General features: G+C 39.3%; 1 protein-coding gene and 1 pseudogene across 1 annotated transcript; one reads left to right on the forward strand and one right to left on the reverse strand.

Moving 5' to 3' along the window:
- Positions 1-514: 514 nt before the first annotated feature.
- On the reverse strand, positions 515-4,399 carry LOC129815022 (PRA1 family protein 3-like). The gene is made up of 3 exons (XM_055868286.1): positions 4,056-4,399; positions 2,198-2,415; positions 515-2,070 (listed from the first exon to the last, which is right to left on the reverse strand). Exons 1-3 carry the CDS (start codon positions 4,232-4,234, stop codon positions 1,892-1,894), a joined length of 576 nt encoding a protein of 191 aa, XP_055724261.1. The 5' UTR covers positions 4,235-4,399; the 3' UTR covers positions 515-1,891.
- Positions 4,400-7,005: 2,606 nt separating this feature from the next.
- LOC129815865 (CCA tRNA nucleotidyltransferase 1, mitochondrial-like) lies at positions 7,006-14,293 on the forward strand (annotated as a pseudogene).
- Positions 14,294-15,173: the final 880 nt, after the last annotated feature.

Below are 15,173 nucleotides of genomic sequence, written 5' to 3' on the forward strand. Positions count from 1 at the left end.
TTTATTTAGAATTCGAGGCACACTTAACCAGCATGGCGACCACAGCATTCTGCAGCAATACGCCATCCCATGTGGTTTAGGCTTAGTGGGACTATCATTTGTTTTTCAACAGGACAATGACCCAAAACACACCTCCAGGCAGTGTAAAGGCTATTTGACCAAGGAGACCTGGCCTCCACAATCACCAGACCTCAACCCAATTGAGATGGTTTGGGATGAGTTGGACCGCAGAGTGAAGGAAAAGCAGCCAACAAGTTCTCAGCATATGTGGGAACTCCTTCAAGACTGTTGGAAAAGCATTCCAGGTGTAGCTGGTTGAGAGAATGCCGAGAGAATGCCAAGAGTGTGCAAAGCCGTCATCAAGGCAAAGGGTGGCTACTTTGAAGAATCTAAAATCTAAACTATATTTTGATTTAACACTTTTTTGGTTACCACATGATTGTGTTATTTCATAGTTTTGATGTCTTCACTGTTATTCTACAATGTAGAAAATAGTAAAAACACAGAAAAACCCTTGAATGAGTAGGTGTGTCCAAACTTGACTGGTACTGTATTTATTTAACACTTGTTGAAAACAAAAATTCACAACTAATAATTTACAGTGATTTCACAATTTCTCCTTCATAGCCAAGTTGTTCCTCTTAATTGAAAATAATTAAGCATAGATTAAACACCTCCAGATCTTCTGAGGACTGAGACCAATAAGAAAGGTAGTAAAGCTTAGTAGCAAAGTACAGGTAGTAAAGTTCTACTCTCCACAAATCAGCATTTTCACATTGCAATGTTTGCATCAATAAAAGGGAGAATGCACAGCACTTTAAAAGCTAATTCCCTACTGCTTAATTTGCGAGATAAATTGTGAATTCATCTATGGAACAATAAACATAGTTCTGTTTATTTTTCAATCCAAGTGACCTCAATCAGTCCGGTCACAGTTTTGCTTTTAGCGCCACAATATTTTCACTGATTATATTTACAAAAGTCACAAAATATAAATAAGTTGTATAAATATTGCATATAGGGTTTGGAAACACTTGCCCAACTACACACAGAAATCCATTCAATGGGGAAGACTCACGTGTGAACTATTGAGATGCAGACATCACTACTTTAAAAAAAAAAAAAGTGCCCTGACAAGTTTTGGGTGGAGTAACAAATATCCTGAGGTTAAACTAACGCGTGTTTTCAACACATGCTCTCTAGTCTAAACACACACATACACTTGCATGTGCAATTATGTTCTCTAGTCTAAACACACATACACTTGCATGTGCAATTATGTTCTCTAGTCTAAACACACATACACTTGCATGTGCAATTATGTTCTCTAGTCTAAACACACATACACTTGCATGTGCAATTATGCTCTCTTGTCTAAACACACATACACTTGCATGTGCAATTGTTCTCTAGTCTAAACACACATACACTTGCATGTGCAATTATGCTCTCTAGTCTAAACACACATACACTTGCATGTGCAATTATGCTCTCTAGTCTAAACACACATACACTTGCATGTGCAATTATGTTCTCTAGTCTAAACACACATACACTTGCATGTGCAATTATGTTCTCTAGTCTAAACACACATACACTTGCATGTGCAATTATGTTCTCTAGTCTAAACACACATACACTTGCATGTGCAATTATGTTCTCTAGTCTAAACACACATACACTTGCATGTGCAGTAGGCAATACGGTTTCTAGCTGAAGTTTTCAAACAAGCTGAGATGTATTACAATCATTCCTATTCAACATTGACTGCATGCAATGAGACTGCACGTTAAAAGGGGGTGTGCAAAGGAATATTTTCCCATCGGGTCAGAGGCCAAGGAGGCTGATAGGGGACCTACGACAACACAGGGACTGTGTCTGTGTGAAGTTCTCATCCTTCCTTTAGTTTTCCTTCCAGGAATTCTTGGATCTTTTGCAGACTCTCTTCCTGCTGGCCCAGTGCATCCAGTAGTATACCTATTGGTGACTTCTTTAGCCCCGCCCCCTCCATTTTATTCTCCAGTTTATTCTTCATGTTGCGAAGGCGAAATGAGGCATGTGCAAAGATCACTGAAATCCAAAGAAATAGATGCAGATTAATACTCTTAAATTTGCATGACACCTCTCTGCCTAGAACTAATGTGATGACATAATGAAGTGTAGGCTAAAAGAAACAATTAATACAAAAATAACGTACAGAGAAGAGGAAACGTGATCCCAAATATGAAGACCATGACGCCATCGAAGAGAGACATGAGGAAGTAGCTGGCAAGCATCACTGCCATGACAAATAATGTGGGGTTCTGCCTCTTAAAGTCCTTGATCATGGCCTTATTCTCTCCAGCCCACACTGAGCCCAGGAAGACCAACGACACCACCGCCATGCCCAAGAACATCTCCATAGGGTTCAGGAACCTGCAGGGAAGCACAACATAATGAACGGGTAGGATCATACACTGGCTGGAACAGTGTGGAAGAGTTGAGCTTTCATACATTGTAGTCAGTGATACCATCTAGTGGTGAAAGACTGTCAATACATCAACATGACTTCCAATTTTCGAATGAAAATTTGTATTTCTACAAAACATTATTAATTAATAATCACAATAAGAGCAATTTCAAATATTATGGTGACGTGTTACTGAAGTGAATCTACATCATCAAAAGATTACAAAGCAGTAACATTTACTATAACTGGCAAAAAAAATGGCCTAATGAAGGATGAGAGGAACTTTTAAACAGCAAGTAGTTTTGACATAGCCTATGAAGCGATGTTAGGGATGTTAGAATTCCCAATAGTTTGTCTCAGACTATATTCTAGAGTGTTGTTTTAGATCATACGACTCTCTGACGTTATATCTTCAGACTCCAATGGTGAGCTTTCCCCAACCCCCGGTTATTTTTATTTATTTTATTAAGGACAGCTTACTCTCTGTGCTCTATTCATCTCATATTCCTGTTATCTAGAACAGCAGCTGATAAGTGAGCAGGGATTAGGGGCTTAATAGCTGACCACCATAGCAACAGTGTGTCATCATAATCAAGTAGGTCTAGCCAAAATATGACTATTTTTAGAAACCCTAACTCCACATTTCTTAAGTGGAAACTCTTCCTCTTAAGTCATTTTTGTGATCAATTGTTAGTCATGTAGTCATGACGGGTTACATCTATGTTCCACCAATTGTGAAATGACAATGTCATAAATCTGAGCAATTCTAGAAACAAATGAAGAAATGAGACACTAGCAAGGCCTTTATATCAATTTTCTAAAGTGATTGTGAAATTAAATGTGAACATCATAACAGAAAAGCTTAACTACATTTGCAATAAGTCTTTGCAAGTCGAGTTTCAGGAGGATGCAGGACACAAGTCTCTCAACCTGCGAAGCGTGTCCACATCCTCTATGCCCAAAATAGGTCTGGAGACTTTGTTTTACCAATCATGCACTCAGTCTCTCTTGGCATTAGCCAAGATATAGCCATATCATGCTGCCAACCTTCAGACATGGCAATAGAAGGAGAAAGCTCATTCAGATGAATTGTAAGAAATTACAAAATGCCAACATATGCTTTGGTGGAAATGAACATGGCAGGAAGCTCCTATGATTAGACTTTAAAGTGAGTCTCTCTGCACCCATAATTCACAAATGATACCCAACACCAACACATCAGTTAAAAGTACAATCTTAGATCTGGGAATATGTTCATTGGTCATAGGTTACACATTGAAAATTATTCTTTAAGAATGTATGCCTCAACTTTTAGCGCAACTGTTTTACCCTATCATAACCCAGCATGTACTCCATTGTTCACAACAACAAAAAACAAGAAGCACCAATAATGTAGGCCTCTATACCAAAACAAGTGGCGGGGCTGTCATTTTGCTCAAAAACGAATCCCAGATTGCAGCTTTTATAGACGTCAACACAACAGTTAAGGTGATGGCTAGAGTTAACGTAGATTAATAGACTAGGTAATGGTGGCCTACTGTAAAGCAGAGTTCCAGATATTTTATGTTGTCGATAGAAATTGTGGAAAGCGTCTCATGCTACTTACCCCACAACAAGGAAAACCATGACAGCCATCGCCAAATAGTTCGTCTGATAGTAAAGCAAGTTGTTGACAACCCTGTTGTTCCATTTAGGTAAATCTCTCACGTCTGGTTTAGCAAATCGGTCAGAACCTGGGAAGAAATCGTCCCAGGGTCTCAGCGGTGTGAGTTCTACCTTGGCCATTTTGCTACTGTATGAAGACTATGAAATATAATTAATATGCTTGTTGTAGGCTGCATAAAGTATTTCTGGCTACAGCAAAAGGAAGATTATGCTCAAATGTCATTAAAAAAATACCCCTTCCATTTCTCGCGATAGCTTTCAAACCAACCAGTCAACCAATGATGTTAATAAACCAATTATTTATATACACACTAGATGATATTCTAAGGCACTATTTTGAAGCCACCTCGCCCCCATCTTGGCACTACCCTACCGGCGTAAACAAATATTTTGGAAGGTATAGAAATGCATTTATTATTGTCTAAATGTGTTTTTTTCCACGTGTATTCTATTAGACACCTTAATGCATACGCTTAAATTATATTATGTGAGTTAAACATAAAAATAAAACATGAATATATATATATTTTTTCAAATGTCCTTTATTAAGAGTGAGTATTACAGTCCCAACTAAAATAAAAAAAAATATTTAAATACATGTAATTTTGAGACATGTAAAATGAAATACTGTAGAATTCCATTCATTCCTATGGAGGACTAGTGGTAGTATGTCCGACCGGTGGCTTCAAAGCCTCTCACTGACCAATACAGCGCATCAGCAATCCACGGTTTATATACAACTGTGTGTTGGAGTTGACATGTATTGGCCATTGAGATGCTTTGAAGCCACCGGTCGGCCATATTGGCACTCCCCAGTAGTGTTGTCGCGATACCAGAACTTTGACTTCAACCCGATACCAGGTTTAGTATAACGATACTCGATGCCATCACGATGCTAGATGCCATCAAGTAACTCAATACCAAAACAATACCACTACAAAAAAGAAGGTGCTTTAGCCAAAGACGCAGAATGGCAATTGATCAGACAGATCTTTTGAATTTAATATCATTACATTTTAAATTTATGATTTTTGAAGTATGCATTCATTAATCAATCATACAATCGATTTGACTTTGTTTGTTTTTTACCAATCAAACTACATAACAACATAATGGTAATAATTTATTTGAATGGTATATCTCTAGTATATTGATAAACTGGGAAAATAAAGACGTAGCCTAGGCCTATTTATAAAACAGTTTAATTCATATTCAATAGGAGTGTGTGCATGCATTGATTTATTGAGCTTGTTTTGGCTGATTTCATGGGGCTATAATCTGTTTCCCTTCCATTTGGGACTTATTTTATTGTACTATTCAACAACATTTGCATAGAAGAAGCACGTTGTTTTGAACGAGGCATCAGTGGAGCAGGTATGGTGCTCTCATACTATAAGGGGGCATTTGCTGCACTGATAGACAAGGCACTTTCAAAACAACTGGGAACTCAGAAATCTCCAACTTCCGACTTCAGTGCGTTCAAGACAACTGTAAACTCGGGGGAAAAAACAAGCACCGACTGGGAAAAATCGTTTTGAACGGTCATCCAACTCAGAATTCCAACTCGGGACTTTCTGACATGAGGATCACTGACATCACGACCTCATATTTTTCAGAGTTCCCAGTAATCTTGAACGCACCAAAATACTTGATCCTCTCCCATTCAGTAGATGACGTGCACATATTTGACAGAAGTACCGAAAGTACACAAACTATAGTACCGAAACCGTTTTTCATGTTCTAGTACTGAAAAAGTACCAAAGTTTCGGCATACCGCGCAACACTAATCTCTCTGATGAAGTTTGATATATTTTAGAGTGATCTAATGAATCAATGTAAGCGTCATCAACCATATATTTCCAGTCTCTATTAATCTGTCTATAGCTCAGTCAAAATTAGCTGACAAGTGGAATTATGACATTAGGTTTAGGGGAAATGATAGGCTTAGGTAGAGACTGCCCAAAAGACGTAACAAAGTAACAGACCGAGGACACAAAAGTGTACAACAAAGTAACAGTTCATGCAAATAATGTTTGAGTGACATCCCACGTTGTTCTTCTTTACCCCGCCCTTTTTTACGACGAAAGGCACTCTCATTGGTCAGCGAGCTCGTGCTGTGAAAGCACACTTCCTGTTGTTGAATTAGCATGAAATGGGAATGTTTCTAACACTCCCAAAGTAGTGAAATTCTTCATCTTTTGTTGAAGGTCAGTTCACATGAAATTGATACCCAGCTGCATGACGATATAAGTATACTTTACCAGATTTAAATATTATATATATATATATAGCTCACTTGAGCCAATATGCTTCAGTTAGCTACTGTACTGTAGCTAGCTAACGTTAGCTAGTGGAACCTGGTTATATGAAAAACATGGAATCCATGTCTGAAGGCTAGGTACTAGCTGTAATGAAATGTCTACGGTAGTTGCTTGGGTTATCTAACATTAGCAGAATGTGTGTTGCAACCACCACTAACGTTAGTTAATTCATTGCCACTGTACATCATAGCTAGCTAACCACAGCTAGCTATAGCTAACAGTCCCTCTGCTCAACATCATCTAGATGTGGGGGAGAATCCTGAATCCTGTGGTGATTAGCAGAGTTCGTTTCACTTCGAGTTTCAGAAGTCTCCTTACCATGCAGCTGAAGACTACAGAGTTACAGTCCTTATTCAGTGATGGACTGAATGGAATAGCAGGTGAGAGCAGAAGCCAGGTATACTCTATCACATTCTCATCAACTTTTACTTAGCTAGCTACCAACCAATTTATCTGGATCAAAGTCTAGATATTCATAACTGCCTTTCAAGGTCTGTGGCATGCAAATTCATTCGTAGCACTGTTCAGAAGTTGATCCTCTCGAGTAGTTTTTTTATACTCTAATTAGTGATGAGGCCAGGGTTTGAGAAGCAGGTTTGGATCCGAATGAATGAATCCGTGTGTCTACTTTTTTGTAATTATGATTGGGTGATGCAGGGGCCAATGCATGTCAACAGTATAGATCTTATCAACTTATGTACTTAGGCATGTCTGTCTTTCTCCATAGACCTCCAAGTACACGTTTGAGCTGAGGATAGCAGGGGGTGCAGTGCGGGACCTCTTGTCTGGGAAACGGCCAGAGGATGTGGACTTGTGACCATGGCAACATCAGAGGATATGAAGAGCATGTTCCAGACTGCAGGAATCAGGAGGATCAACAATAAAGGGGAGAAGCATGGGACCATCACTGCCCGAGTAAGAGCATCTCAAGATTACTATGAAGTTTGACCAGCTATACACAAATATTCCCTGCGTTTACAATCCAATTAAAGATGCCGGATGTAAGACTGCTGTTGTAAAAGAAAGTGATGTTGCCTTTCATTAGCGACCTTTCTTTTTACTCTCTGATTTTGCCATGATGAGAAAAATCACTTTCACACTACAGTCATTGTAGTGCAAATTATGCTGTACAGGAGGTGTGTATGCCTTTAAAACACATATTTGTCTTTTCATCTCTAGCTTCACAATGAGAACTTTGAGGTGACCACACTGCAGGTGGATGTTCTACAGACTGGCAGAAAGACGTAGAGACCTCGCCGTCAACTCCATGTTTTTAGGTGTGTTTATAGTATATATTCACCTCTTCTGGCGTTAATGTCAAACTTGACATTAGAAAATCAAAAAACGTGTCTGGTTAGATTTCTGTCCAAACAGGGTTAGATTGGATTCTATATCAGCGTTTCTGAAAGTTTGGTTTGCGGACCTGTTAATGGTGGGTCGCGACGTAAATGTATAATTATTTCATTAATTACTGGAATTGATTTGGCCAAGTGCAACTGCGCTCTGGGTTCAGTGCGCTCTCTGCTTAGCAGCGGTGTCTGCTCAGTTTGACAGCTGCGCGAGTGGGAGAGGTGAGGGGAGAGATGCCCGTGTGCTTTGCAGTTTACCGGATATTTTTTCTGCAGTTTTCTTGAAGTTCACTCCGCGACCCACACGCTGCTCTTTCATTCAAACTTTGAGAAATAACGAGGAGCGCTCACAATGTGTTTTGTGTGGGGAAGTGCTTAGTAATGAGTCTCTCAAAACAAACAAATTAATAAAACGACACGTCCTGACCAAACATTCAGGCACAACATGACAGTAACCCAGGGAGTTCTTGTGGAAAGTAAGTCAGCCAACAAGGCATTCTTGTCATTTTATAACATGTGATGATGATACTGTAAGCAGAAATAAGGGAGTACTATCTCTCATAGTAGTAGATGTGAGATCCTCTTTCAAACAATCCCCCGGCCTTGTAACGTTACACAGCTAATAACTAACATTAGCCAAAGCAAGCTAACTAGCTACTGATAGTGCAACCCTAAGAAACAGTACAGATGAAGATGAAAAATTCAGGCCTACTGTACATTTTACTGTATAAATTATTGTTGAAAACAAGTCTAGGTTGGAACTGTTGCTGTTAAGATACAGTTAATTTTTATTCTGAACTGGAATAAACTGATTGAGGCAAGATGCTTTTTGAGGCAAACACACTGACACAGTTCTGGGTTGCTCATCTACAGCAGGAAGCGATGTCCTGCCTGGCTGAGAAAGCAATAGATGTTCTGATCCAGTTTGGCACCACATACAGTTGAAGTCGGAAGTTTACATACACTTAGGTTGGAGTCATTAAAACTCGTTTTTCAACCACTCCACAAATTTTTGTTAACAAACTATATATTTGGCAAGTCGGTTATGACATCTACTTTGTGCATGACGCAAGTAATTTTTCCAACAATTGTTTACAGACAGATTATTTCACTTATAATTCACTGTATCACAATTCCAGTGGGTCAGAAGTTTACATACACTAAGTGGACTGTGCCTATAAACAGCTTGGAAAATTCCAGAAAAGGATGTCATGGCTTTAGAAGCTTCTGAGAGGCTAATTGACATAATTTGAGTCAATTGGAGGTGTACCTGTGGATGTACTTCAAGGCCTACCTTCAAACTCAGTGCTTCTTTGCTTGACAAACGCAAGTATAAACACCATGGGACCATGCAGCCGTCATACCGCTCAGGAAGGAGAAGAAATTGTAGACCTACACAAGTCTGGTTCATCCTTGGGAGCAATTTCCAAACGCCTGAAGGTCCCACGTTCATCTGTACAAACAATAGTACGCAAGTATAAACACCATGGGACCACGCATCCGTCATACAGCTCAGGAAAGAGATGTGTTCTGTCTCCTAGAAATGAACGTACTTTGGTGCAAAAAGTGCAAATCATTCCCAGAACAACAGCAAAGGACCTTGTGAAGATGCTGGAGAAAACGGGCACAAAAGTATCTATATCCACAGTAAAACAAGTCCTATATCGACATAACCTGAAAGGCCTCTCAGCAAGGAAGAAGCCACTGCTTCAAAACCGCTATAAAAAAGCCAGACTACAGTTTACAACTGCACATGGGGATAAAGATTGTACTTTTTGGAGAAATGTCCTCTGGTCTGATGAAACAAAATTAGAACTGTTTGGCCATAATGACCATCGTTATGTTTTGGGGAAAGGGGGGATGCTTGCAAGCCGAAGAACACCATCCCAACCGTGAAGCACGGGGGTGGCAGCATCATGTTGTGGGGGTGCTTTGCTGCAGGAGGGGCTGGTGCACTTCACAAAATAAATGGCATCATGAGGAAAGGAAAATTATGTGGATATATTGAAGCAACATCTCAAGACATCAGTCAGGAAGTTAAAGCTTGGTTGCAAATTGGTCTTCCAAATGGACAATGACCCCAAGCATACTTCAAAGTTGTGGCAAAATGGCTTAAGGACAACAAAGTCAAGGTATTGGAGTGGCCATCACAAAGCTCTGACCTCAATCCTATATAAAATGTGTGGGCAGAACTGAAAAAGCATGTGCGAGCAAGGAGGCCTACAAACCTGACTCAGTTACACCAGCTCTGTCAGGAGGAATGAGCCAAAATTCACCCAACTTATTGTGGGAAGCTTGTGAAAGGCTACCCGAAACGTTTGACCCAAGTTAAACAATATAAAGGCAGTGCTAGCAAGTACTAATTGAGTGTATGTAAACTTCTGACCCACTGGGAATGTGATGAAAGAAATAAAAGCTGAAATATAAAATACTAAATAAAGTGGTGATCCTAACTGACCAAAAATAGAGAATTTTTACTAGGATTAAATGTCAGGAATTGTGAAAAACGAAGTTTAAATGTATTTGGCTAAGGTGTATGTAAACTTCTGACTTCAACTGTATATACTGTATTTTATTCTATACTACACCACTGACTTAAACAGCCATCTCCAGCACATCAGAGGCTGCTGCCTATAGACATAGATTAGGAATCACTGGCCACTTAGAAATGAAATACTAGCCACTTTAATAATGTCTCCGTATCTTGCATTACTCACCTCAATGTATAAACTGTACTCTATACTATGCCACTGTATCTTAGTCCAATGCCGCTCTGATATATGTGTATATTCTTAATCCATTCCTTACTTAGATTTACATGTATTTTGGGTATATGTTGTGAAACTGTTAAATCTTACCTGTTAGATATTACTGCACTGTCGGAGCTAGAAGCACAAGCATTTCGCTACACTCGCAATAACATCTGCTAAACACATGTATGTGACCAATTAATTTGATTTGATTTGAATATTACGATACTTCAGGTAATCCAGAGATCTCTGTGGTGTAAATGGGACGGGTGTTAATGTTGGACTTGGCTATGGCAATTAACAAATTCAACTTTAGAATGTGAGGATTTCTGTATTGTATATTTCTTGTCCTTGTCAATATCTCCCGGTCTGCCCCCAGGTTTTATGGTCAGTGTCAGTCAAGGCAGGGGAACATGACCCTGCACCCCTGGAGGCTATCAGGGAGAACGCCCGTGGTCTAGCAGCCATATCAGGGGAGCGCATCTGGATTGAGCTGAGGAAGAAGGTGTTAGACACCCATGCTGCTCACTCACTAGAGGTCATGTATGAGCTGTCCCTGGCTCATTCCATAGGTGAGGTAGAAAGCCCTGTTTCCTAGGAACTATGGTATGGGGAGATGTCAAATATATCAACAATCCTTACTCCAAAGGACCATTTTATGGATTAAATGTATTTAAAGTTCCAAAAAATCCTGGCCTTTCTATGTCCTGCTTTTGTGAGGAATCACCCAAAACTATTATAGTAGTGCTGAGTAATTAGTGCCTTTTGAGGTCGTTTCGGTTAGATTATTTTCGATTTCTGGAACTTAAAAAAATATATATATACACATTAAATGCATTATGACATTATGACAAAAATAGTGAACATTCAATTACCAAAACATTGAAAATATTCCATGGTCTCTGTCAGGTCCACATTGGGTAGATATCAATATAAAATAGGAAACTACTATGAAATAATACAGTATTTCAGTTGTGTATATTACCTAGTCTTTTTGACTTTATTATTTTTAATTCCTTAAAGCCATCTTATCTCTGCTCAGGCAGTAGCAGCCAGACAGACAATGTTATCTCTGTGCTCCACATACTGTGCTCCACATACTGTACTGTCTTTAGTCATCCAATTTAGCTAGGCTAGCCTATGCATGCTGCAGAGCTGTTTTACAAACCATTTTACTAGTTCTTCAAAGTAGATAAGGCATACTTTCATAAACAGTCTCTATCCCTTGCTCTTATCATTGTGTTGTGTACATTCCTCTCATGTGGTCTGTGTGTATCTAATAAGGCAGGTGTAAAATTGTATCCATCTTTGACGAAACTGGAAACAACAGGTGCAATGGATTATGGTCATCTTTGTTCACTACCACGTTTCTGCGCTGAACTAGGTTGAATATTTGCTTAATGACAACTCCTTTCAGCCTAGCGCCCCACAAAGTTGGACTTGATTTCTCTTGTGAAAGATTTAATTTCTCTAGAGAAACGGCACGTTGGGTTTACAAAAAAAAAAGAACTAAATGCAATTCAAGTAATTGAACCAACTTCGGTCAATTAGTTGTTTAATAACCAAAACCCCCCTTTAAATTTGGGTTATTCGCTCAGCACTATTAAATAGCCTAAATGTTCAATCTGAGAAATTTGATGAGTCATTCTCAAAACAAAATAGAACATTTCTGGATTCACTTTTTTTTTCTCCCCATACATTGGTCAAAGAAGACCACCTTTCTGAGATATCATTATGGAACAGTTAAACCAATCCCACATTACTCATTAGCCTTTCATTGCTCTAATCTCACCAAGCACCATTGAGAATTGGCAAACTATCCAGTTTACAATTAGTCTTACTGACTAAATCCAAACTAAACCCTAAAGTATGCATGTAGAAGTCATGCAAACAATTACGTAAAGCAAACCCCAAAGCACTATGTTTAGGTCGTTATGGTGACAGATCACTAGAAATGTTCTCAGCTAGAGCATAGATTGTTTTTATAGATAGTCCCATAATTATAGTTGTGTAAGAGTTATGCTTTTATTCCCAGGTTTACCTGCAGAGGGCGACGGAGGAGATGAAGCGGTTCTGGCAGCACTTGGAAGGACCATTCTCCCAAGCCATGTCTTCCTGGTCAAACACAGACGAGACCTCCATAAATCGCAGGATAATCCAGACAGCATGAAGCCCTACACTGACTATATCATAGATGTAAGCACAGCCATTGCATAACACAATGAGTTGATGTAATGATACTAACTGTATTTACCATTTTATGACTGTCAAGATGGTGTCCTTTTGGAACTGAGTTTGCCATGGATGGCCTAACCTGACAGCAGCACATGGTCTAGTAGATCATTTTATGTATATTGTTTACAGAGTTGAGAGGTGGATGCTCAAAGTAAAGTGTGTCAGCTGCTTAGGTACCAGGGCGAGGACAAGTTACTGGCAGAGATGAGCAGATGGTCCATTCTTCGCTTCACCGCGAGTAGGCACGACTTGAGGAAGATGGGCATCACCTCTGGCAAGGAGATCGGCACTATTCTACAGAACCTACGAGACGTGGAAAAAAGAGATGAACAAAGCCGAGCTGCTTAGTCATGTCAACAAGACATGATCCCCAGTGTGTGCAGTACAGGAAGGGGGTGAGTGTGTGTGTGCACGGCCCTTCTGCTGACTGAAATCTGTTGATTGCACTGGATCACAGAACTGTAAACGTCTGCAACCATCAGGCGTTACCCCCACACACACCTTTGAGTGTTGGATATGAGAATGAGAGAGAAACCCTACATTTCTTTACAATGTTGAATTTAACTAATTTATCCCAGTGCAGCACATAGAGTTTGGATATTGTGCTCTCAGCTGAACAGCGGTCTATGAAAAAAATTTACGTTTGTAATCAACCAGAACCACTGCAATCTCTCAGCATCTGTGGCAGTATAGATACTGGAACCATTTGTATATTGCCTGCCCTGAAATGCCTTTGAGATTGGGCAATCTGGTGTTTAGTTTGGATTCAGTCAATAAGATTAACTGAAAACTGGATAGTTTGCCAATTCTCAATGGTGCTTGGTGAGATTAGCGCAATGAAAGTCTAATGAGTAATGTGGGATTGGTTTAAATGTCCCATAATCATATCTCAGAAAGGCGGTCTTTGTGGGGCGAAAAAAAAAGAAGTTAATCAAGGAATTTTCCATTTTGTTTGAGAATGACTCATCAAATGGCTTGAGGGTGAAAGCAGCTTGTGTATAGTGTGGTTTCTCCGATGAAATATTTAGGCTATTTAATGAAGGTTTTGGGTGATTCCTCATGAAACCAGGACAAAAAATACCATGCTTTAGGAAGAATTGTTGACATATATTTGACATTTGTATCTAAAAGCAAAAATGAGAAATAATGAATCAAAGTTGGCATATTTTTTGCATTTTGGCTTTACCAAGGGTTATGGAATAACAAAGTCCCAGAGTGAGATCTCTGATACTGTTAGAGTTATGATAAATTATATACAGAGAAATTGGCATAGTAGGCAATGTAACCAATCCAATCACTGGATTACCTTTTACTTGCATCATTGCACATCCTGCAAATTACCAGCAAACGCAACCATTTTGAATCCATTTTCACATTCACTCTGCTTTTAATGCTTACAAATGGGATTATAACTCTAGAAGTAGCAGAGATCCCACTTTGGGACTTTGAATTGCCTGCAGAGTATATTATGGTCTGCATGATATATAAAAAATTGTCAAATAAAAAACAAATGTATATTTTCAATATTCATAAATTAATGTAAGAAATGTGTTAATGAAATCAAAATGCTACTGATATTACAGAGCAAGCGGTAAAGTTTCAGATGACGCCAATGTTTGCTTTGTAGCACCTACAGATAGTGCTTCATTTGTAAAACCGGGAGGTCCCGGAACACATAGTGAGCGCGAGAAGAGGGGGGTTATTCTGGGGGGCTCTGAGGTATCAGAACACAATGAGAAAAACATTTTGTGAAACAACGTAGCAGCATGGCAGACAGAGTAAACAGCCAAGTAGGCTATCCATGGGAGGGAAACGGACAGCACTCTACAAGGTGCTGATTTAATTCAAAGCATTTTAGACGTTACTGCAGGATGCACACATACTTTAGTATATTTGCGGGGCTTACACAAGTCTGATTTTCTAGACATGAATGTACAGCATAATTTTTAGACGACACTGGGGGAAAAATGCCATATGCATATGCACACATACTCAGCTGTGGGGCTTACGAGACACACATTTCATATATTTTTAAGACTTCAATGTAGCAGCAGAACAAATCACAATATCGGAATAGAACTTCAAATAAAATAAATCAATGTAGGCTGCAGCAGAACACACACATGAGAATATATTGGCATCTTGCCTATGTGATAATATGAAGCACATATTCAGATTACCTTCACAGTACAGAACAAGTTTGTAAAGAAAAAATCCTACCTTAGTTTCCAAAACCTCCCACGTTGACTCTCACCATGTCAAGTCCATTTAACTCATGAGAGTCAATTTCTTGCTCAAAGCCATGTGGCTGTGACGTTTAGCCTCCTAAGGCTGTTCGGAAGACTGTGGCTGTCGAGTCTATTTTTTCATTTTGAGTGTTAACTATAACATGGGTGTCCTCTTT

This window comes from Salvelinus fontinalis, chromosome 18 (assembly GCF_029448725.1).
Source record: "Salvelinus fontinalis isolate EN_2023a chromosome 18, ASM2944872v1, whole genome shotgun sequence".
NCBI lineage: Eukaryota > Metazoa > Chordata > Actinopteri > Salmoniformes > Salmonidae > Salvelinus > Salvelinus fontinalis.

Coding starts and splice junctions, on each gene's coding strand:
- LOC129815022 (XM_055868286.1), bottom strand. CDS start 4,234: ATGGCCAAGGTAGAACTCACACCGCTGAGACCCTGGGACGATTTCTTC. Junction 2,416..4,055: donor ATGGTTTTCCTTGTTGTGGG/GTAAGTAGCATG, acceptor GCTTCCCTGCAG/GTTCCTGAACCCTATGGAGA. Junction 2,071..2,197: donor GATCACGTTTCCTCTTCTCT/GTACGTTATTTT, acceptor TTTGGATTTCAG/TGATCTTTGCACATGCCTCA.